The following is a 26,054-nucleotide window of genomic DNA, read 5'->3' on the forward strand; positions in this document are numbered from 1 at the left end:
TAAAATTTTTTTTTTAATTTAAAATTATTTTTAGGAAGATCCATTTAAATCAGAATCAAGTTCACTGACAGGTCCAGTTGCAGATACAAACTTGGATTTTTTCCAATCTGATCCTTTTGTTGGCAGTAAGTATCATTTTGTTGTTGTTGTTGTAGTTGGACACAAAACCTTTATTTTATTTATTTATTTTTATGTGGTGCTGAGGATTAGAGCCCAGTACCTCACACATGCAAGGCAAGCGCTCTATCGCTGAGCCACAACCCCAGCTCCAAGTATCATTTTTTTAAATAGTTTTTACTTGTCAATGGATCTTTATTTATTTATACGTGGTGCTGAGAATCGAACCTGTGCCTCATACATGCCAGGCAAGTGCTCTACCACTGAGCCACGTCCCCAGCCCCCCAAGTATCATTTTTTAATATTATAAGTTTAAGTTTACCCAAAAAGACTTTTTAGCATGTAAACTATGTAAGAATTAGGACTTCATTGAGAGCATACTCATTATAAGAAAGTGAAAACAAACACTTATAGTCTTAAGTTTGCTAATATTTATCTGCCACAGGCAACTAAATCCAGGACTAAATCTTTGATTATGTCTTAGGGGTCCCTAATTAAGAGTATGTTTCTTGGGGTTGGGGTTGTGGGTCAGTGGTGGTGAGCTTGCCTGGCATGTGTGGGGCGCTGGGTTTGATTCTCAGCACCACATACAAAGAAATAAAAGTCTATCAACAACTTAAAAAAAAAAAAGAGTATGTTTCTTTTTCAGAATAAGAACCAAAGGAAAGGGGCTGGGGATGTGGCTCAAGCGGTAGCGCGCTCGCCTGGCATGCGTGCGGCCTGGGTTCGATCCTCAGCACCACATACCAACAAAGATGTTGTGTCCGCCGAGAACTAAAAAATAAATATTAAAAATTCTCTCTCTCTCTCTCTCTCTCTCTCTCTCTCTCTAAAAAAAAAAAAAAAAAAAGAACCAAAGGAAAAATGTTATAGGCAAGTAGTGGAGATTGTGGAGGTTGGACACTTTTTTTTTTTTTTTGGTACCTGGATTGAACCCAGAGGCATTTGACCACTGAGCCACATCCCCAGCCCTTTTTCTAATATTTGGTTTAGAGACAGGGTCTCGCCAAGTTGCTTAGGGCCTCAGTAAGGCTGAGACTGACTTTGAACTCAAAATCCTTCTGCCTCAGCCACCGGAGTCACTGGTATTACAGGCATACGCCACCATACTGGACTCAAGGGTAAGACATTCTGAAGTTAGCCAAGAATTAGTTGATATCAATGTAAAGTACTTTAAATATTACTTGGGTCAAAGCTCTTTGACATTGTATTTTACTTCCAAAATTAATTGTGAAACTGATGAGTTTGATATTAGTTTTAAAGATGTGAAACTTAAGGACAAAGGCAGAATAAGTTACTTAAAGTTATATCAGAGATAGCCTAGATACTAGAATTCTTTTTTGAGGGGTGTGGGGGGTGTGTATTTGGAGTGAACAGGAGTGCTTAACCACTGAGCCACATCTCCAGCCCCCCCCTTTTTTTTTTTTTGTATTTTATTTAGGGACAGGATCTCACTGAGTTATTAAAAGCCTCTCTAATTTGCTGAGGCTGTCTTTGAAATTGTGATCCTCCTGCCCCAGCTTCCACTGGGATTACAGGGTTGCACCACCATGCCCGGCTAGAACTCGTTTTTTAAAAACAGCTTTATTGATATGTGTAATATATATGTGTGTGTGTGTATGTATGTATGTATATATGTATAAATACATATAAAGTGTCAAAAGATATAAAAGTTGTGCATTTAAAATGTTGGGGTTGGGAGTGTGGTTTAGTGGCAAGAGTGCTTGCCTAGTATGGTCTAGGTCCTGGGTTTGATCCCCAGCATTGCAAAAAATAAAGTGAAATAATAAAAAAAAATACATAATTCAATAGTTTTAGTATGTTTATGGTTTTATAATCATCCCCACAATCTAATTTTGGAAAAGTTTTTATCACTCTGTAAACTTCATACCTAATAACAGTCACTTTCTATCTCCCAACGCCCAGCCCTATTGCAAAATGGACAAAATGATTTAAATAAACATTTCACTAAAGTAGATATACAAATAACCAATAAACACATAGAAAAAATACCTAATACTGGTCAACCCCCCAATAAGATATTGCTTTATACCTACTAGAATGCATATAATCAAAAGTATAGATAATATCAGGTGTTGACAAGGATATGGAGAAATTGCAACCCACATACACTACTGGTGGGACTGTAAAACTGTGCAGTCTCTTTGGAAGACAGTCTGACAGTTCCTCCACCAATTAAGCAGAATTACTAATTAAACAAAAATTATTGTATGAACCAATAATACACTCAGAAATGAAAACATATTCACACAAAAATTTGTTCGCAAATGTTGAGCATCAAATCTTTTTGCCCATTTTATATTTGGTTTGCCTTTTTGTTATTGATTTATGAGAGCTATACATATTCTAAATAATAATTCTCTTATGAAATATATGATTTGCAATATTTGCTTGACATTCTATGTTGTCTGTTATGTTCTTCATGTGCTATTAAGCACAAAGATTCCTAAACTGGGTAAAGTTCAATTTATTTTTTTCTTCTTCCAAGAGTTTTATAGTTCTGTTAGATTTAGATTTTTTTTATATGATATGAGGTGTAGGGGTTGTGTTGTCCCCAAACTTTGTTGCAAAGACTGTTGTTTCTGCACTGTGTATTGTTGGTACTCTTGTAAGAAATCAAATGGCCATAAAAATAAGGGTTTGCCTCTGGACTTCTCAGTATTTTCTCTCTCTCTCTCTCTCTCTCTCTCTCTCTCTCACTTTCATTTGCTCAGTGAAGCTCAGTGTCTTCATTTCTGTAGATATTTTTTAGTAAAATTAATGCTGTTGTGCCCATCTTCCCCTTTATTTGTAACTTATGCTTGTGATCAAGGTAAGTATAGTAGGTTCTGTTTCAAATTTGTCTCTTTTGAGGTGTATTTCAGTTCAGCCTTTATCTTTTATTTTTTTAAATTCTTTATTATTTTAAATATTTCCTAAGGTGAATAACATTCATAATTTTATTTGCTTGGAGTTAGAGTTATTGAAACTAACTTAGTTTTAAAAAATTTGACTTTTGTTTAACATGAAAGTTTTTTAAGAGTTACCCTTTTTTAAAAAGTTATCCTTTAAGTAATGGTGTCACAAGAATAAATTTTGTTATTTTGATTTCTCCTTATTTTATCCAGGTGATCCTTTCAAGGATGATCCTTTTGGGAAAATTGGTCAGTACATTATTGCATTACATCTTAGCTTTAATTCAATTCTGCTTATTGTAGGCTTATTGTAGGCTTTGTATTTAGGAGAGTTAACAATGTTGGAGAGTTATAGGAAATAAGCTTCCTATTTATTGAGTTGAAGCTGCTTTACAGCCATAGTCTAAAATAAGATACTGCATATGCCTGGCATTTTTAGTAAGAGAGTCATAGGTTCTTGTGAATTTGCTTAATAAACTGTTAGCTGTACTGTGTGTGTGTTTGTGTATTTGTGGTGCTGGAGATCGAACCCATAACCTCACATATGCTAGGAGAACTATACCTCCAGTCCCAGTTTTACTTTTTAATAATCTTTAATATTGCTTTAAATACTATTGGCTCTAATCTCTCTAGCTAAAGATTAGATGAGCATAATGAATCTACATACTACAGGGTTAGAATATAATTTTATTTTCCTAAGATTATAGCCTATTCATGCGAATGGGGAAAAAGGAAACATCTTGAAGAATTACTCAGTATTGGACTTTAAGGTATTCTTTTCCTGGGATTTTTCATTAGAATAAAGCAATCTTGGGCTGGGGATGTGGCTCAAGTGGTTGCGTGCTCACCTGGCATGCGTGCAGCCCGGGTTCGATCCTCAGCACCACATACAAAGATGTTGTGTCTGCCGATAACTGAAAAATAAATATTAAAAAATTCTCTCTCTCTCTCTCTCTCTCTCAAAAAAAAAAAAAAAACCTTTAGAATAAAGCAATCTTGTAATTTAGTTTTGTTTCCTGAACCTGTTCCAAAGTATTGGCTGTTAGCTTTAAACTCAGAAAGGGAAATATATTTAAGTTTTTGTTGCTGTTTCCTTTAGTTATGATAGCATAGAATAAGGGCACGGAAAATTAGATCTCTTAAAATTATGTGCTAATTTTAAAAGTAAGTTTAGTAGGTGAAAAGCTCTATATCTCATCACCTATTTTAGATTCTGCAAGACTTCAAAAATGTCTTTTAATTAAGGCAATTGTGATGCCTGTCTTCAGGTGATAGGAAGTTTACTGTAATGATGTTTTTAATTTATTTTATTTTATTTGTGCTTTATTTTCTTAGATCCATTTGGTGGTGATCCTTTCAAAGGTTCAGATCCATTTGCATCTGACTCTTTCTTCAAGCAGTCTTCTACTGATCCTTTTGCCACTTTAAGTAACGACCCTTTTAGTGCATCCAGCCAGAGCAATAATACATCAGTAAGTGGGAGGATTTAAAACTGTTAATTTGAGTGGATAACTAATGTCCTAAGTGAATTTCTTGAAATGTATAGTGATGAAAGAATCATCCCTTAGATTATTACTAATGGGTAATATAAGAATTTCTATCTCATCCAGAACCTTGGTGCATGCCTATAATCCCAGCTACTTGATATCTAAGGCAGGAGGACTATTTGTTTGAGGCCAGTCAACTTAGCAATTCCCTGTCTTAACATAGAAAAATCAAAAGATCTGAGTAGATCAGTGGTAGAGTCCCCTGGATTCAATTCCCAGTTTTGAGGAGAAAATAAGAATTCTGTCTCATCTCAATCCATTTAGTTTTTGGTTCAGGTTTGTTATTCATAGTTTGATCAACCACTAACAATTGAGTATACTGACTTATAGTGTTCAAAAATTAAGTTCATCCTTGAGAAGGAATCAAATTTTATCCCATTCAGGATATTAAAAATAAATGACTAGAAATCCAAAAACTAGTCTTAAGTAAATCTTGCCAGAAATATTTGGTATATATTGAAAATTACTGTAAAAGGAACAATGGAGACATCTGGAATATTAATCTTGTATAGAAATACAAATTCCCACTAAATGTCAAGCTTTCTTGAGTATATACATATCTGCAATAACATCCACTATTTTAATAACCACATACTATGACCCAAGTGTTTCTATGTGTTTGTCATTTATTATTTGTGATCTTCACATCAAAAGGTAGGTGTTGGTATCTCCATTTCAAAAATAAAATATGGGACTAAAAAAAAAAATACTAACTTAACATGCCTAAGGTCATACAGGTGAGTGCTTTATTATCTGATGACCTTTATATTATAGATATTTCAAAGTACTCAAAACGAAGTAACAAACCTCCTCCATGTATCTGTCACACAATTTCAATAGTTGTGGATGGACTGAGAGTTTTTTGCTTGTTTGTATCTTTCTTTTTATTTGGAGACTTAGTTTTTGAGACAGTAGTTTCATGTTGTATAAGTAAACTGGACTGAGATAGGGGCAGTTGATTGACAGGTAAAATCCTCACCTCTTATATCCACTAATTGTGCAACTTGATTCCAAACTTTCACATAGTTTATTATCAAAAGCAGCAGTTTTCTTTTTAATGAAAGCTGTGTGTTTCCTCTGAGGCACAGAATGCTAGAATTATTTTTAGGTAACAATTAGGAAATAAAAACAAAGGATTTTATGATATGAAGTTCCAGAAAATCTATGAAAATAGTGTGCATCCTGAATACACCATGATATCCTGAAGTAGAAAAAGAACATTAATGGAAAAACTGGTAAAATCCAAATAAAGTCCATGCTTTATAGTTTTGTACTAATATTAATTCCCCAGTTTTAACAGATGTTCTATGATTATATGAAATAGTAACATTAGAGGATGCTAGGTGAAAGGTGTATGGTAACTGTTATCTTTACAACTCTTCTGTCTGTTTAAATTATTTCAGAACAAATAGTTTAAATAGCTTGCAACTGTACAAGTAGCAATGCTATGAAGAAATGAGTACCACCAAAATCATGGTAATAATCATCTCAGCAGAGGATGAATGGGGTTGTAATTGGAGAGGGGCACGTGACATCTTCTGAGGTGTTGGCAACTTCTTGGGAAATGATTACATGGATGTTCATCTAATACTTAACTTATTAAACCATATGTACATTTCATGTACTCTTTGGAATGGATGTTGCACAGTTCAAGAATTAATTTAAAAATAATATGTATCATTTCCACTTAATAAGACTTAATAAGGGGAAAACATTTGTTCCTAATATTTGTGTTCTTGAATTAATTTAGAATTTGTAAAGAATATTTTCTTGAGAGTTAAAGTTAAGTTTCAGCTATGAAATGTTGTATCTCTTAGTCATGGATTTGTGTAATTTGTTTAGGTAGAAACATTGAAGCACAATGATCCTTTTGCTCCTGGTGGGACAATTGTTATTGCAGCAAGTGATTCAGGTAAAGAAATAATTAATCAAATTTACTGAATATGAAACATTAATTACCCTTTAATATTTTTGTCTCTATATTTTTGGTCCGGTTAATTATGGATTTAAAATTATTGCACAGTTCTGTCTAATTATAACTTACCAATAATAAGAGTGTCTAATTATAACTTACCAATAATAAGAGTGTCAATCATTTGTTTATCACTTTCTCCTTGTATTGTTCATTATCTCTGTTATTTCTAAGGTTAAAGATCTTTCTAGAATATATACTATAACCAATATTTGTACAACCAATAATAATTTTTTGCTTTATAAAAGATAGTGTTACTTAAGTCAGCATTGACTCTTATAGATGTTGGGCTAAGTGAAAAGATAGTGACTTCAAACAGATAATGAAAATTGTTTTATAAATGTGAAAAGATTCTGTTAATAATACAGAGAAAAGCTAAATGTTATTTTAGCATACAATCTTCATACTTTATTTGTATTATCTAATTTTTAATTTTTTTAATGACCTCTTAGTATTTCCACTTCAAACATCTAGAAACTGAGGACCAGAAATATTAAGTTACTTAATATAGTTCAACAGATTTGTTCCAGGTAGACCAGCAGTTTACTAGATTCAAATCTAGGACTGATGGAGTTTAAAGCTTTTTTTCACTAAGTAACTCTGCTTCTTCCCCACTGTTTATTTAATAATAAAACAGATAAACAAGCCAGCTACTGTGTAGCAGAGCAGGAAATTAAAGGAAAATAAACACAAACATGTTAATACTTCTATGTCATGCTGAAAGTAGGATGCTTTGTTTTTCTGTGTTGCTGAGTGCAACAAATTAAGAATTATGAGCATAGATAGATTAGTAGAAATGCCTTAAGAACTTGGATTTCTTATATTGAACAGATTATAATGAGATTTAGCACAGTGTGTTATTTGTTTCGAGGTTGAAAATTAACTCTCAATAGGAGTAGCGAGAGTGAGGAATATAAAAGGCAGGTGTGTAGTAAACAAGATTTGATGTAATGTCAGGTATTGATTTAAACAATGTAGAATAAGAGCAAATGAAAATTCCAAAAAACTTGTAGTAATAGTGGTTAAATCATACCTTTAAAAAAACACATGTGCATCTTTTTTAGATCCTTATTATTAAACTGATGAATTAATATATTGCTAGGGATATTAGGTAATTTGAGAAGATAACTTAATAAAATAAAAGGAGAATATAATTAACTCTTGATTGCCCACACTAAGGAAGTGGTAAGTGCCATGAGAGTGGATTAAAACTTTAAAGATGTAAAAGAAAGGAGGTCACATTAAGGGTAAATTTTGAGTGATTTCAAAGCCAAAGATGGCTTTTGTGGTATGCTTCGAAAGAATGGGCTAGAATTTTAGCAAGTAGATATGAAAAGAGATATTATGTGACACTAAGAGAGTAATCTGAACCAGGCTGGGAGACAGGAAATACAGGGCATGTTTGAAAATAAGCAAATAGACATTTTGACAAAGAGCTAATTGATAGAGAAATAGTTAAGTAAAGTGGTAGAGTAAATGACTATAACCTAGGAGGGTTTATTGTTTTTAATCATAATAATAACTACCATTTATTGAGCACTTAAAGAGTTCCAACACTCCATGTGCTAACCATTTTCCTATACTTAATTCTTAGATGAGATAATGGGTATTATGTTTACTGTAAACAGCATACAAGGAAAATCAAGGTGTGGAGAGAGAAAGTAATTTTCACAAGGTTAAAGAAGAAGTAGTAGTAGTAGTAGTAGTAGTAGTATATGAATCCACATTCAAATGAGGTCTCTGGTTTTCCTCCTGCCTCTCCCTGCCTGTTTGGTCATTCTTCTTCAGTTTCCTTTGCTGAGACTTCCTGTTTTCCCATCATTTTAATGTTGTGTTGTCCCAGGTCTTAGTCCCTAACGTCTTTTCTTTTTCTTTTGTCTATACTCCCCTGGGAGAGTTTCATAGCTTCAAATACTATTTATATGCTGATTTGTTTCTCTAGCCACATCTCTTTCCAGAACTCCAGGCTCCTTTATCCAACTACCTATTTGACATTTCAACTTGAATATATGATAAGTACATCTAACACAATATGTCTAACATCAAATACCTAATCTTTCACAAACATGTTTCTCTTGGTGCCTTCCCTGTCTTTGTTCATAGCAACTTCATTTTTAATGTTTTCCACATCTAAACATCTGACCACATGATGATCTCTATTAACTTTAATAAATCTTGATTCAGATACTACCTTTTCGTTGAAGCTTCCTTTGGCCACCTTTTCTAGCATTTACAAGTATACTGTCCTTCTCAGCACTTGCACATTACCATTCTCTACTGTTTTCTACTTTCATCATGACATACTTTCTAGCATACCATCTACATTGTTTTCTATTCCCTCCTACTACTAGAATTTAAGCTCCATAAAGAACTGGGATCTTTGTTTTCACTGGTACATTTCAAGAACTTGAAAATATGCCTAGGCATGTAATATTATTGAATAAATGATTGAGTCAGCTATTACACTCACAGCACGTGGTAAAAGCCCAGTGAGTGAGGATTTTGGTGGAAACTCGTGACAGATATTATTTGTTTTGTTCTGCCAAGTGGATTTTTAAAAATTATGGTAAAACACACACACACACACACACACACAAAAAAAAAAAACCAAAAAAAAACAAAAAAAACACACCATATATGTTGCATTAAATGAATTTTTCTTAAAAGTGGTTTTCTATTACATTAGCTTATTTACCATGCTAATTTTAGCATGAGTTTACTATCCAAGCTTTCTAAGGAAAAAAATAGGATCCTAGGCAAAGCTAATGAAATATTTTTAAAATAAATTCACTCATGGGGCTGAGGCTGTGTCTCAGTTGTAGTGCACTTGCTTGGAATGTGTGAGGCACTGGGTTAGATTCCCAGCACCATGTATGAATAAATAAAAAAAAATAAAGGTCTATCAACTACAAAAATATTTTAAATAAATAAATAAATTCACTCGTGAATACACGGAGTAGTCACAGTAAATGTTCCTTTAAGAAAAAAAAATGTGGTAAAACATAAAGTTTACTTTGGTGGGGTGGAGGGGGTACCAGGGTTTGAACCCCGGGACACTTAACCACTGAGACACATCCTCAGCCATTTTTTGTATTTTATTTAGAGTCAGGGTCTCACTAAGTTGCTGAGGGCCTCATTAAGTTTCTGGGGCTATCTTTGAACTCACAATCCTCCTGCCTCAGCCTCCTGAGCCACTGGGATTATAGGCATGTACCACTTTGCCCAGCTAAAGTTTACCTTTTTTTTTTTTTTTTGTGGTGCTGGGGATTGAACCCAGGGCCTTGTGCATTCAAGGCAGGCACTCTACCAACTGAGCTATATCCCCAGTCCTAAAGTATACTATTTTTAAATGTACAGTTAGTTTATTAACATTAGGTACATTCACATTGTTGTGAAACCACCACCATCATCCATCTCCAGACTTTTTTGTTCCAAAACTCATATTCATACCCATTAAATAACTCCCCATCCTCACTCTCACCAAACTCTAGCAATCATTTTTTCTGTCTCTATGATATTGACTGGTAAATGTACTGCATGTAAGTGGAATCATAAAGTATTTGTCCTTTTATAATTCATTTATTTCACTTAATGTAATGTCCTAAAGGTTCATCCATGTTGTAGCATGCTACAACAGAAATTCCTACCTTTTTAAGGCTGAATAATATTGTATACAGATACTACATTCTGTTTATTCTTCTGTTAATGAACACTTTAGTTGCCTCCACATTTCATCTGTATGAATAATGCTGCTGTGCACATGATTGTACAAATTAACTATTTGAGTGTCTGCTTTCATTTTGGAGGAGTAGAATTTAAGAAGTGGAATTGTTGGATTAAAAGGTAATTCTATTTTAAATTTTTGAGAAACTGGCATACTGTTTCTACAGTAGCTGTACCATTTTACATTCCTATTACCAGTGCACAAGGGTTCAAATTTTTCTACACCCTTGCCATCACTTACTACTTTATGTTTATTTTGTAATAATAGTCATCTTAGTAGGTGTGTAGTGATATCTCAATGATTTGATTTGCATTTTCCTAACAATAAGTCATGTTTTTAGCATCTTTTCATGTGCTTACTGGTCATTTGTCTATCTTCTTTGGAAAAATGTCTATTTTTGCCCACTTTTAAATTGTGTTGATCTTCTGTTGTTGAATTATAAGAGTTTTTTATATATTCTGCATATTAACCCCATGTCAGGTACATGATTTGCAAATACTTTGTCCCATTCCATTCCACAAGTTGCCTTTTCATTCTGTTGATACTGTCCATTGATGTACAGAAGTTTTTAATTTTTATGTAGTCAGTCTTACCTACTCTTACCTTTTTTCTTTTGTTACCTTGCTTTTAGTGTCATAACCAAGAAAGCATTGCTAAATTCAGTGTCATGGATTTTTTGTTGTTTATTTTATTTTATTTATGATTATGTTATGATACTATCACTATAAAATATTAAAAGATGTCTTTTGTGGGCTGGGGTAGTGACTCAGTGGTAGAGCACTTGCCTAGTATGTGTGAGGCCCTGTTTCAGCACCACATGTAAATAAATAAAATAAATGTCCATTGACACCTAAAAATAAATAAATAAATGGAAAATAAAAGATGTCTTTTGTAAACTTCATGGTAACCACAAAGCAAAAATATATAATAGGGCTGGCTGGGGTTGTAGCTCAGTAGTTGAGCGCTAGCCTAGCATGTGTGAGGCACCGGGTTTGATCCTCAGCACCACATAAAAATAGATTTAAAAAATAAAGGTATTGTGTCCATCTATAACTAAAAAAAAAATTAAATACATAATAAACAAGCCAAATATAGTAAGAAAGAAATTAAAACATACCAGGTACAGTGGCTCACACCTCTGATCTTACCAATTTAGAGGCCGAGGCAGGAGGATCACAAGTTTGAGGCCAGTCTCAGCAACTTATTGAGACCCTGAGCAACTTTAGTGAGACCCTGTCTCAAAATTTGAAAAATAAATAACCATACTTGTGTCAGATGAAGTAGACTTTAAATCTTAGGCAATAAAGATTGATAAGAAAGGTCATTATATGATAGTATGAGCTGAACATGGTCGCACCACACCTATAATCCCAACAACTCGAGAGTCTGAGGCAAGATGACCATAAGTTCAAGAGAAGCCTGAATAATTTAATGAAACCCTATCTCAAAATAAAAAGTTCTGGAAATAACTCCATGGTATGGTTCAGTCCTCAATCAAAACACACACACACACACACACACACACACACACCAAAAAAAAAAAAAAAAAGATAAAGGAGTCAGTTCCACAAAAGGAAACAACAATTGTGAATATATATGCACCAATATATATGAAGCAAATATTAATTGACCTAAAAAGAGAGAGACTCCAACACAATAATAACTGGGGATTTTTACCCCCCACTTTCTGTAATATACACATGATCCAGACAGAAAATCAATAAAAAAACAGCAGAATTAAATTGCATTCTAGACTAACACCGAAGTACTCAAAACCCTCTATTTCCTTGTTTATTTTCTGGGTTCTATTCTATTCACAATTGAAAGTGAGACATTGAAGTCTCCATATAACTGTAGAACTGTTTCTCTAACTCTGTGAAGGTTTGCTTCATATATTTAGAACTCTGTAATTTGTATATTATAAAAGTATAAATCTTGGTAAATTTCTCCTTTCATCATTATATAATGTCCTTCTTTGTCTCTCATAGCAGTTATAGACTTAATATCTATTTAGTCTGATACTCATGTATCCCCTATATCCCTTGTTATCCATCTGCAAGAAAAATCTTTTTCTGTATTTTCCCTTTCAACTTATGTACATCTTTAGCTCTAAACTGAAAATCTATGCCTTGCATATAGAGGGGTCCTTTTTTCTTTAAATCTATTCTGCCAATCTGTCTTTTTGATACCAGGGGTTAAACCCAGGGATGATTAACCACTGAGTCACATCCCCAGCCCATTTATATATATATTCTATTTAGAGACAGGGTCTCACTGAGTTGCTAAATGCCTTGCTAAATTGCTGAAGCTGGCTTTGAACTCAACATTCTCCTGTCTCAGCCTCCCAAGCCGCTAGGATTGTAGGTGAGCACCACCTTCACCCAGCTAGTCTATGTCATTTGACCATAGCATTTAATCCATTTGCATTACTAGCTGTGGGCAGTGGCATAGGCCTGTAATCCCAGTGCCTGGGGAGGCTGAGGTAGAAAGAGGATTGAAAGTTCAAAGCCAGCTTTAGCAATTTAGAAGGCCCAAAGCAACTTAGAGATACCCTTTCTCAAAAGAAAAAATGGAAAGGGTTAAGGACATGGCTCAGTAGGGGTTAAGCATCCCTGGGTTCAATCCCTGGTAGAAAGAAAGAAAGAGAGAGAGAATATGAATAATAAAGAATGCATTATTTCCATTTTACTGTTTGTTTTCTGTATATTGGTTGCTTTTGTCCCTTAGCTCCTTCCTTACTGAATTTCTTTGTTTGGTTGATTTTTTATCGACATACATTTTCCTTTCATCTGATTATGATAAGTAAACATTTTAAATTTGAATTTAAAATGAATTTTAAGTTAAGAAAATTCCATCCAGTTGTTTCACCTTTTGGGATTCCATGTAGTTTCAGAATCATTATTTAGTCTGTTTTCTTAAGCAAACTATATTATGGAACGGAAACTGAGTCCCAGCATCACATATCAGTTTGTTTCCAAATCTATGTCTACTGATCTTTCCACAGTCGTAACCAGTCTATCTTTCTACTATGTAGATGACAAAATTAATAAATCTTTGAAACCCAAAATTTGAGGAGGGGCAAGAATACTAATTATATAGGAGAAACAATGAAATGGAAAATACTAAGTAAAGAGATGAAAACACTTTAATAGAAAATTTTTAAATGATCCATGGACATACTCTTTGGAGGTATGAGAGAAAACTCCAGACTTTACCTTTACTGGACTCTTATTACAACAGCAACAGAAATAATTAGGAAAGAAGGGAGTCCTTTGAAATACCCTAAGCAATGACTTTGGAAACCATCAAGTACAGCAGCCTTTTGGTCCCCTTTGTACTTTGAAAAATTACTGAGGATCCATGAAGACTTTGTGTCTACCACGCGGCCTGCGCAGTGGTTTCATTAATGAGGTTCTAGGCATTAAGTTAGTTAGAAGAGATCAAAATAAAACACACAAACTAGTACCTTATTTTACATTGCTAGGTCCAAGACGGCTCGCCTCCCTGGTTCCCGCCTCCAGCCGCCCAGCAGGGCAGCGAGGATTACTCTGGGCTAGAGAGAGAGAGAGCGAACACGCCTGGGAGCAGCCTTTTATTTGGGGGACAAGAGATTTAGGGGAGAATTCCATCCAATGAAGGTTGAGGGGGGGCTGCACTCCAAGGTCAGGGCCAGTGATTGGGTCTCCGGGGTCAGTGGTCACGCACACCCCCACACGGATGGGCTCTCTCATCAGGAAAGGGTCGGGATAGCTCCGACACAGCCAGAGCGCCTCAGGCCCTTAACGGGAGTCACCCAATCACGTGTCAGAATGGCTCCCCACATTTGTGTTTGAATGGATAACATCTATCAGAATTTGCCATATTAGAAATTGCAATACACAGTTCAGCCAGGTACAGTGTGCCACTGTAATCCCGGTGACTCAGGAGGCTGGAGCAGGAGATCGCAAATTCAAAGCCACCTCAGCAACTTAGTGAGGTTCTAAGCAACTTTTGAGACTCTTTCTCAAAAAATAGTCCCCCTATAAGTTTATTATAGTGAAAAACACAGTGACTCCAAATCAGTACAATATACAGCTGTTCATCATCATTGGTTTTATGACCTTGGTGCAGATATCAACATGGTAAGAAAGGTAAATAACACTTTAATATTCTAGAAATAGCTTTGACCTCACAAAAGGTATCTTGGGGACCACTGCTTTCTGTGGATTACCACTGTTTCAACATATTCTAAAAGATTTTCCTGTTGCTGTATATTACGCTGGTCTCTATTGCCTTAGTACAGCTTGTTCTCAGAAGGCATCTGGAAAAGATGTTCCCTTTTATTCAAATTAGGAACCAGAGAATGATCTAAATGTACTGGAGAAGTTGTTGAAGAGTAAGGGTTCTCTCTAGTTGTGAATTTAGCCTGGTGCTTCTGTCCTTTTCATGTACCTTCTGCCATTGTATTGTCAGTTCTGTGCCTTCACAGCCTGTTTCCTGAAGACTGCTGGACCTAGTCCAGTAGTCTGGAATGCTCTCCTGGCTTCTGTACTATGTCAAGTTACCTGCTGCAGATTTCTTCTCATATGTCCTAAAGGCACTTCAGGCTCAGAGTGCTTAATGGGAAAAAAAAAAAAAAAAAAAAAAAAAAAAAAAAACACCTCTTTCAATTAGTCTCACCTGAAAAAGAGTATAATACAAATGAAAGCAAAAGGCAAATCTGTACCCATTCCTCCATTCATTCTATAATAATAATATTATAAGTGGCCTTCAGCAGGTCATTATTTACTCTTCTTATATTCCTCAAATTCAGTAAATCACAAAAGTTTTGTTGTTTCATCCCCAAATGGAATCTGATTGTCTTTTATTCCTCATGCTCACTTTGTTTGCACTCTCATCTTCTCTCATCTCTCTTTTTTTTTTTTAATTATCAGGAATTGAACCCAGCAATGCTTAACCACTGAGTCACATCCCCAGCCCATTGTATTTTTTATTTTGAGACAGCATCTTGCTAAGTTGCTTAGGGCCTTGCTGTATTCCTGAGGCTGGCCTTGAATTTGTGATCCTCCTGCCTCAGTCTCTCAAGTCATGGGGATTATAGGCATGTGCCACCAAACCCAGCCTTATCATGTTTTATCTAGACTATGATATTAACTTAAAATAGCTGGGCACAGTGGTGATCACCTGTAATCCTAGTGGTTTGGGAGGCTAAGGCAGGAGGATCTAGAGTTCTAGAGTTCAAACTCAGCAACAGCAAGGCACCAAGTAACTCACTGAGACCCTGTCTCTAAATAAAATACAAAATAGGGATGGGGATGTGGCTTAGTGGTTGAGTGTTCCCGAGTTCAATCCCCAGTACCAAAAACAAAATATAATTACTACAAATCTAAATCACTAGTCCTGTGTTCCAGATATAATTTTTTTTACTTAATGTCCAGATATATGTCTGAAAGTGAAATATAAAACAATTCTTTTTTTAGTTGTAAATGGACACAATACCTTTATTTTATTTGTTTTTATTTTTATGTGGTGCCGGGGATCAAACCCAGTGCCTCACACATGCATGCTAGGCAAGTGCTCTACCACTCATCCACAACCCTAGCCCCGAAATATAAAACAATTCTGAACATTCTTCCAGATAGCCTATTTGTTAACCCATTAAATCACAAGTTTTCAATTTTATGAATATTTCAATGAAATAAATACAGGTTTATTAAAATAGAATAGAAATCATAGTCTAGAGCTTATTAACTAATACTGTTGATACTAATAATTATATTGTTTTTATATAATTATATACTATATTTAGGTTGTTTTCATAGGTATTCCACATCTGTGGCAATGGGGCAAAATGGGTTAGTGTGGCTATCTATTCAATTGCCCAAGCAGAATCTTGGGAGTCATCCTAGGCTGCATCTGTATTCTTTCTAAAATCTCTGGGGAGTAGCAGAGCTTTACCAATTGACTGATGAAGATATGAATAAGTAATTTGTCTCAGACCTGCTACATTGTAAGATTTTTAATTGAACAGTAAAGAGAGAGACCAACTTTCTTTTCTGGGAAGACTATTTTTTGAAATTAACTTGGCAAATCTGTGTTTTCCCCTACTTATGTATATAGATTCGTTTGTTTGTTTTTAGTAACAACAGCATAAGTCTTTCCTCTACGTTGTTTTCTTGAATTTCATTATGCTTGACATAAAAACTTTCAATTATGGGGATATGGGGAAGCTGAATGAGTTATAAGTAATTTAGATCAGTGGTTCATCCCTAAGAATCTAAATATTTTTATGGGAAAAAGAGGAATGTACATAGTTTTTTGTTTTGGTACTGGGGATTGTGCTTTGCCACTGAATATAGCACTAAGCTACATTCTCAGCCTTTTTAATTTTTTATTTTGAAACAAGGTCTTGCTAAATTGCTGAGGACCTCACTGAGTTGCCAAGGCTGGCCTCAAACTTGTGATCCTCTTGCCTCCCAAGTTACAGGGATTATAGGCATGCACCACCACACCTGGCTATGTATAGGTCTTTACTATATTCATTTGTTTACTTTCCCTGTTCATAAAATTCCAACATCTGGTAACCACTGAGACTCAAAGAGATCACACTACATATCCAAGGTCACAAACATATTTGCCTTAGTTATTTCCACCCCTGTACTCTTACTCTTTTATTCTATCATGAAATTAATTTAACAAGCAAAAAAAAATTAATCCCATGGGATAAGGAATTATAAACTTTCACTGGGTGCGGTGGCATACGCCTGTAATCCCAGTGGCTCAGGAGGCTGAGACAGGAGGAGGATCGAAAGTTCAAAGCCAGCCTCAGCAATAGCGAGGCACTAAGCAATTCAGTGAGATACTGTCTCTAAATAAAATACAAAATAGGGCTGGGGATGTGGCTCAGTGGTCAAATGCCCCTGAGTTCAATCCCTGGTACCCAAAAAAAAGTTATAAGTAGATAATTTCTGTCCCCTTTCTTTCAGTAGTAGAAATATGAGTGTCTTCTATTTGCTAGACTTTGTGCTAGGTAGGCCTTGAGGATGCAATAGTGAACAAAACAATTCCTGTCATCATAGAGCTTATATGGGCAGTACAGGCACTAAGCAAATATATGTCAAGTATTGATAAATGCTGAGATTTTTTTTCATAGCTTTATTTTATTTCATTTATTTTTTATGTGGTGGTGAGGATTGAACCCAGGGCCTCACATGTGCGAGTCAATCCTTTACCACTGAGCCACATTACCAGCCCAATAAATGCTGAGATTAAATCAATAGGATAGGGCTAGGGCTGTGTGATGCACTGGGTTTGATCCTCAGCACCACATAAAAGTAAAATAAAAATATTGTGTCAACTTATAACTAAAAAAATGTTATTTTTTAAAAAATCAGAATAGGATATAAAAAGTGACCTATCTAAAATACAGATTTTTCATTCATATTTTCCCAAAGAGGTATGTCAGCATAGCATGATCTCAAAAGTTTAAGAGGTCTCCTATTATTTCCATGTGCTTGAGTCAAATGTATGAAAGATGATATATCATGAGCTATGTAATGCTTTAAATAATCAATAAAAAAAATATAAAAAAAAAGTTTAAGAGGAAAAAAAAGTGCTGAGAAAAAGGGCTCGGGCTCAGGTTATAGCTCAGTTGGTAGAGTGCTTGCCTTCAATGCACAAGGCCCTGGGTTCCATCCCTACCGCCACAAAAACAGAAAAGGAGCTCTTAAAGAAATATGCTAAAATACTGGCAAGAATTATTTCTGATAATGACATTATAGATGATTTTTCAATTACGCTTTTATATGTTTTTCCAGAATATATTGCTTTTTTTCTTGGAGCAGAAGAGGGTACTAATGAGGTACTATTTGCATTGATGTACATATCAATAGGAAGAAAGCCACCTGCAGGCTTCCTCTCCTAGTGTTTCCTCTCCTGGGACTTCCTTTCCTCTCCTGGGACTTCCTCACAAGGCATCTCTCATGTGATGTTGTGAATCCTTCCACTTTCTGAGAAGGCCTGTGCTTCACCTCCAGCATGATCATTATCTGAAGATTCTTGCCAAAGTCTTAAAAATCTCCAACTTGAGCAAAAGCATTTTGTCATTCATCTAGGATTAGGTGATCCTCAGTGTTTGAACCAATGCTATATGTGTAATTTTTGTAGAAGGTGTAGAAAATCTCTCATACATAATCTTCACATGGCAATATCTTCTTTTTTAATTAATTTATTTCACAACGTATATATCACAGCATTTCAGGCAAACCTGATCTAACTCAGTTCTGTTGCTATATGTGTTGTGAACTCTTGTGAAGACTGTGGGGGCAAGAGCAGAGAAAATACATGAAGCAAATTTAAGTCCTTCTAGTGGAACAAGGCCAACTCCTTTACCCTCACCACCCTTTCTGCCAGTCAGGAGAGTGTCTGTACCTTGCTCAGGCTATACCTCAGCTGCTACAACATCAGGAATAACAGAAGAGGAGAAAAAGTAGGAAAAGCCTGAAAACAGTACCCATGATGAGACTGGGCCCCAGGGCTGTGGAATTTATCAAATATGTGTTAATAAAAAAGCTTTTTTATAGATAAAGTTGTAAGATTTCTTATAACTCTAGATTTTTCAACATTCTTTTAAAGATCAGAGTTGCTGATGAAACCCTAAAGGACTGAATTTTCTGTGTTAGACAAGTATGATCCTTGAAAACAGGAATATAGCCTATCCAACATGCCAAGAACATAAGAAGATACTGTGTGTGTGTGTGTGTGTGTGTGTACCTATCCCCTTTTCCCACTCTGATACCCCGTCACTGCCTTAGTGACAGAGCCAACAGAATAATATCCCTTCCTTGTTTCCCTTCTGTTTTTATCTGTAGTTATCTTATTTATATACTTATTTCTAGAGATGTAGGGACACTTTACATTTTTTTTAAAGAGAGAGAGAGAGAGAATTTTTTAATATTTATTTTTCAGTTTTCGGTGGACACAACATCTTTATTTTTATGTGGTGCTGAGGATCGAACCCAGCGCCCCGCACATGCCAGGCGAGCGCGTTACCACTTGAACCACCTCCCCAGTCCCACTTTACATTTTTAAGTTGGTAGTTGGGCACACTTTCTTTTTAAGTAATTCTTATGTAAAGATGAAGAATTGAGGAATAATAAGGAGAAATTTTTTGTACCTCTTTGTCTTGCCTTTTCTTTTGCAAGTCTCTTTTCCCTCCTTCCTTTTCTTCCAATTCCTTCCTTCTTAGATCAGGCAGCATTTACTGTAGAAACTTTGATATTATTCATAGCCCTTCTGTCCAAATAGGTGAAGTCTACTTTCAAAGTTAACTATAATGAATGTAGCATTGGTTAAATAATGCTTTTGCAGTTAACTGTTCTGCCTGGTAGTTTGCTTTCTTTCCTTCACTTCCTTCTATTTGGCAAATCATTTCTTATTCAGAAGACCTTAGTCAAAAGCTCAAATGTAATAACTACTTTGTTACTTTTCTGATTCTCCCAGGCAATTAGTGATTCCCACTACAGGATTGTCATAACCTCTCTAGTAAACTGTACAATTCTATTTTATTATTATTTGTTGATGTGTTTCTCATCCCACTATGAACTTTTAAAGGGTAGGAAGTGTATCTTCTTATGTTCTTGGCATGTTGGATAGGCTGTATTGCCTGTTTTCAAGGATCATACAGGTGATTATCAATCAGGTAAGCATGGTATAAATCAGAATGCAGTTACTGTCACAGAGAGTGAAGAAACCAATTCTTGTTGTGGAAATCAGCTACATCTAGGGTTCTCTAGGTGTAGTAAAGTTCTTTGTGGGTAAAGTAGCATTTCACCTGGGCCTGGAAGGATGGGTATGAGTTATAGAATTAATGGTATCTAACGTTTTTGATTTGTAGTGTCTTCATTAGAAATAGTTTAAGTTCAGAGAAGCTGTACTGTTTGACATGTATTCCACAGCCTTAAGTACTTTAGCTAGAAGTAGTTCACCTGTTTTTGATTTTGAATCATTTAGTTGATTTACACAAAGGAATACATCTTTGGAATTATTCATGTGCATTCTGTCTCTGGACATCAGTCATAAATTAAGAATTATATAATTTAGAGTTAATATTTTGGAGTAAATATTTTCCATCTGAAGTTACCAACTAAAAGAAAACATGAAATTTGATGTGTTCTATCCCATTGATTTTCTTTACTCATTTTAGCCACAGACCCCTTTGCTTCTGTTTTTGGAAATGAATCATTTGAAGATGGATTTGCTGACTTCAGCACATTATCAAAGGTAATCTGCAGTGATTAGTGAGGAAGGAGAATATATGTGTTTCCATCAAAGAAACAGTTCCTCCTTTAAATTACAGACTCCTTTCACAGACATTGCAACTTGATTGCAATAAGTTTAGCAAATTTTGATTTCAGATAGAAATGAAAGAGAGCTGTAAACTATTTCTATACATAAAAAGACTGGTAATGATACAGACAATTATAATATGTTTACTCAATAACATTATATTTAATCTTCTATTTAAACATGTCTCTTCCGATTGAACTTTGTTTCCCTATGTACTGTTTGTGTCATTAGCTGTTATATTTATTCTAACCGCTCCATATTGGCTACTTGATTTTATGCTCTGAAGTTGTTAGGGTGAGTACTAAAATGATTAATAAACAAAGCCCAGTGCTAAATGTCCACTATATGTTTTCCAGCATAACTCTGGTATTAATTTAGGCTAAGAGAGAAGGATTCGTGTATGTCAGATTGACCCCCAAAGAACATTTAGCAATGACTAGACACATTTTTGGTTTTCACAACTAGGTAGAAGATGCTGTTTCCATTTAGTGGATAGAGGCTAGAAGTGCTTTTAAACATTCCACAGTGCACTGCCCAGCCCCTCTCAACAGAATTATGTCCAACCCAAAATGTCAACAGTACCACTGATAATACTGGCCTAAAGAGTTCTGAAGTCATAAAGCCTTGAGTCATTATTTTAGAAAATGAATCTTTCATTAGTCCATGTATGGAAGGAGTAATCTTCAAAACCAAATTTAGACTTTATCCATGAGAAAAGTTTGCTGTAAAAAATTGACTTTTGAGTTTGGTTTTATAGTTTGTCTAGATACCATTTTGTTTGCATTAAAATTAAATCTTTCCTTTATTTAAGTGCATTAGTGAGAAATCAGTAATTTTTTTTCTTTCATTATCATCTGGCTGACTTGACCCTTTAAAATGGGTTGTGATTATTGCCTGAAGTTGAATAAGGCTTCTGTCCAGAGTTGGCTTGTTTTGGCGTGATCTGTTGCTCTTTATAAGTAGTGATGTTACAATTACTACTCATATAGAATAACTAAAGAATGATCCCATCTGCCCTTGAATGCAAAGGTTAAAATGTCAGTGCTCTTAGAAATGAATAAAGCCACATAATACTTAAGTCATTTTTCTGCATGTTCTGTGACTATGCACAGTTTGCTTGGAGATAGATGTCTTACATATATATATAAAATCGTGTATAAACATTTCTTTTTAAAACAAAGGCGAACAATGAAGATCCTTTTAATTCAGCCACATCAAGCTCTGTCAACAATGTGGTCACTCCAAAAAATGTGTTCGATGAAACATCCATCAAGAGTGAAGATGTACCCCCAGCACTGCCACCTAAGACGGGAACTCCAACAAGACCCTGCCCACCACCACCTGGTAGGAGAGTTGGTGCCTTTCCTAAATCAACTCAATGCCTTTTCTCCTGAAAAGTATTATGCAGATCTTACTTAACATACCTGTATAAAAGGCAGTGAACAAAACAAGTCAAACACATAGCAGAAACTTGCTGACTTCAGTATAGAATTATAGTCATGTGCCTAAGAGGCCAGCCTGTGTAACTGATATGAACTGACATGAGCTTTCTAATAAGAGCTCTTTTATTCCCCCTTAATCATTTCAGAGAGGTAGTAAATGGAAAAAAGGAAGTGTAGATGGAATCTCTTTTTAGAAGATCATTGATTACCATTTGAATAGCAGTTTCCTATACTTTGGTGTTTTAATTAATTTCTATAAGAGAAAAAAAATTCCTACACAAGGTAAAGTCTTTCTTAAATCCTTTAATGTAAAAAAATATGGCTACTGGTATCCAGAATTCAGCAATATAGTAGTTTAAAAGGAAGTATTGCCTTTCTTAAAGGAAAATCTTATTTTCAGCTCACTTTAAAGACTCTTTTATAATAGTTATCATTTGGTGGGGAGAGGTCCAGGAAGTTTTTAGTACAGATAATAAAGAGCATATAAAGTGGCTAAAAGGCAACCCCCTGTTGTGCTACTTACTAGGCTATTCTATGAGAAGACACATTTGACACGTTAGCTTTTTAGTTATATATCATTTCCTGGTAAATTTTCAATCTAACACTTATAGATTATTATTCTTGCCTTTTCCTAATAGCCTCTTCATGATATTTCTTGGGCAAATTATTTCTTTTTTTTTTTAATTTAAATAACTGGATGTACAGTTAATTATCTATTGAAAAATCAGGTAAATTATTTAAGTGGTTTCTGTCTTTTAAGGAAAAGTAGCCTTTATCAATTGCTAGAAGTAAGGTCAGAATACATGAAGAAATAAGTAATTGTCAGTTTACTCATTTAAGCTTTTAAACCTGTATGATGCCAATGGTGAGGTTATTTTAAAGTCGTAAGTAAAGTAATATACTGGTGCCTTAATTAAAATTAAGAATAGAATCTTTTGAGTATACATCATTGGAGGAAGACCAAGGGAAAAAGGTGGTTTTTTGGAAAGAACACTGATTGGGAACCAAAACACCTGGGTTCTAATTCTGGATATTCCCTGACTTGCTCTGTAATTTTTTTTCTCTGATACTGGGGTTCAAACCCAGGACCTCGTGCATGCTAGGTAAGTGCTCTACCACTGAGCTATATCCCCAACCCTCACTCTGTGGCCTTAAGTGTATAATTTCACATGTCTAACTCTCAGCTGCCTAAGTTGTTAGATGGTGGCGGTAACTCTAATTTTGCCTGCTTTCATAGGATTGAGATTTGGGATTTAAACATCTTTTGTAAGATAAAATACTGATGGAAATAATCTATTATGATTGTTTAATTAACCAGCTTAATAAGCATGTTAAGATAAAATATATTTGAAGATATTTTAACACCATTCTTATTATCTTTTCTTCAAAAAGTATTAAGTTGGGGCTGGGGATGTGGCTCAAGTGGTAGCGCGCTCGCCTGGCATGCGTGCGGCCCGGGTTCGATCCTCAGCACCACATACAAACAAAGATGTTGTGTCCGCCAAAAACTAAAAAATAAATATTAAAATTCTCTCTCTCTCTCTCTCTCTCTCTCTTTAAAAAAAAGAAGTATTAAGTTTAAGACTTTAAAATTGGAGAACTTTCCAGATGCAGTAGTGTACACTTATAATCCCAGCAATTCAGGAGGCTGAGGCAGAAGGATCACAAATTTGAGGCCAGCCTCAGCAACTCAATGAGACTCTATCCCGAAATAAAAAGGACTGGGGACATAGCTCAGTGATAAAGCACCCCTGAGTTAAATCCCCAGTTCCATAAAATAAAAAAAAAATAAAATCACAGAACTTGTTGGAAAGTGATACTGAACTAATAAGTGACTAACAGAACATCATACTGTTATTTAACCAAAGATTTGTTTGTCAACAACCACAAAGATACAGGCTTTGGTCTTCAAAACATTGTTTATTTTTAAGTTTGAAATATTGTAGATGTCAAAAAGTAGGCAAGGTTTTACCAAGATAGTTTTGTGCTCGTAGATATTACAGAGAGAGATTTAGAGAAAAACCAGAGGAATTTTGCCATTTTTAAGGGTCATTTGCTATTACTAGTGGGTGTCGGTACAAGTATCAGGCTAAGGTTATAACAACAGAAGCCATTGACATCTTTATTCTTTATCATTTTCCTCCTATTTTTGTCCTTTCCTCCCTCTCTTCTTGGGAACATGCTCTTTTGAGGTGAGGAAATATGATTCCTGGCCTATTCCACTCTTTGCTGTTTTTTTTTTTTTTTTAAGCTGTATCTTGTTGGAGTCTATTTGAGAGATCAGATTGTTGGTATGGCATTTGAGTCGATATAAAGAATATATTTCAGGTTCTCACCCCCATCCTCCACCTTTAATTCTTTAATGCTCCCTGTGTACATGTTCTTGTGTGCTTGTGTTTGCCATATTTACTGGTTGAGTTAACTGTAATGATTTTGATCCAGGGAAAAGACCCATCAACAAATTGGATTCTTCTGATCCCTTTAAAGTGAATGATCCATTTCAGCCTTTCCCAGGCAATGATAGCCCCAAAGAAAAAGATCCTGATATGTATTGTGATCCATTCACTTCTTCTTCTACTTCCACTACCAATAAAGAGGCTGACCCAAGCAATTTTGCTAACTTCAGTGCTGTAAGTACTGTGAATGGGCTGTTTGGGGGAAAATCTTTCCATTTACAATTTGAGGAGTTTTCCAAGACGACTTTGGAGTCTGCCAAATTTGTATCTCTTCAACTAAATTTGCCAAAGTAATCTTGTATTCTTCCCCCAAGCAAAACCTCTAATTCTGTTTTGATGGTTCTAAAATTTCTTCTTTGCACAAATGATTTTACTACTCTTAGTTCTTGTGTTATATACAAGTTGCTTTATAAACCTTCCTCTTGGTCTTAGTAACATAAATATAAGTAAAATCTTGTCATATAGTTTTGCAGATGGTTATGGATGATGATGATTTAATGGACTATTGGAGAATAATTTACTATTTGCCCACTGGATGAATAATGCCAGTGGTGAGCTTGTGTATTTGTAACTGTGTTGTATGTGTGTGTTTGTGTATAAAGTTTTAATGATTTTTGAAGACCACTTAGCAATTATTATATAAGAGGATAGAGAATAGTTGCAGGGATTTTTTTTTTAAGTGCTGAGCATCAAATTCAAGGCCTTGTACACTCTAGTCAAGCAGTCAAGCACTCTTCCACTGAGCTACATTCCCAGGGATTCTTTGAATTGCATACCCTCAGCCCCATGACATCTTTTCTAAAATCTTAATGTATCCTGGATATGGTGGTGCATACCTATAGTTCCAGCTGTGTCTTTCACCACATAATTGTTACCACCATAATTGTGAATATACATTAATTCACAAATATTCCACATATCCTAATATTGCCCCAAGATGGTGTAGTAATAAGCGATTTTTAAATCATACTAGCATAATTTTTTAAAAATAAACTTTTACAATAATGATCACACTCCACTTTTTTTGCAAAAAAAAAAAAAATGGCATGAAATCTATGGTAAATAGGGTATTTGAGAAGCTAAGGTGGAGGATCACTTCAGCCCTGGAGTTCGAGACCAGCTTGAGCAACAGAGCAAGACCCCAGCCTCCTAACCCCCTAAAAAAAAGTTTATGAAATCAATTATTGTCAGGATCTAAACAATTTAGAGCTCTAATTCTCTAGCCTCCCGTACTTGCTGTGCATTCTCTCAGAGCTGACTAAAATAAGACCTTTAGAAACCATAGAAAGGTGCTATGATGGGCTAAGGACGTAGCTCAATGGTAGAGTGCTTGCCTAGTATGCATTAGGCCCTGGGTTAGATCCCCAGCACCACAAAAAAGAAAAGAAAAAAAAAAAGAAAGGTGCTACGATAATGGCATTAGGCACGGCCTGTAAGAGAGTAGAAATTGGGCAATCAGCTGGGTTCAGTGGCACTCCAGAGGCTGAGACAGGAGGATCACAAGTTCAAAGCCAGCCTCAGTGATGGCAAGGCACTAAGCAACTCAGTGAGACCC

At 35.2% G+C, this 26,054-nt stretch overlaps 1 protein-coding gene across 7 annotated transcripts in view; it reads left to right on the forward strand.

Moving 5' to 3' along the window:
* Nucleotides 1–26,054, forward strand: part of EPS15 (epidermal growth factor receptor pathway substrate 15) — a 127,197-nt gene that overhangs the window by 96,901 nt on the left and 4,242 nt on the right. For 6 of the 7 annotated variants that reach the window (XM_081306407.1, XM_081306411.1, XM_081306408.1 and 3 more), the window contains 7 exons: nucleotides 35–125; nucleotides 3,246–3,281; nucleotides 4,368–4,504; nucleotides 6,422–6,491; nucleotides 20,459–20,535; nucleotides 21,783–21,945; nucleotides 24,486–24,673. In XM_081306407.1, the coding sequence (XP_081162533.1) occupies nucleotides 35–125; nucleotides 3,246–3,281; nucleotides 4,368–4,504; nucleotides 6,422–6,491; nucleotides 20,459–20,535; nucleotides 21,783–21,945; nucleotides 24,486–24,673 (762 nt within the window). The remainder of the gene's footprint in view (nucleotides 1–34; nucleotides 126–3,245; nucleotides 3,282–4,367; nucleotides 4,505–6,421; nucleotides 6,492–20,458; nucleotides 20,536–21,782; nucleotides 21,946–24,485; nucleotides 24,674–26,054) is intronic. The other variant, XM_081306413.1, reaches the window with a different exon arrangement.

The sequence above is a fragment of the Spermophilus citellus genome (genome assembly GCF_964194105.1).
Source record: "Spermophilus citellus genome assembly, chromosome: 9".
NCBI lineage: Eukaryota > Metazoa > Chordata > Mammalia > Rodentia > Sciuridae > Spermophilus > Spermophilus citellus.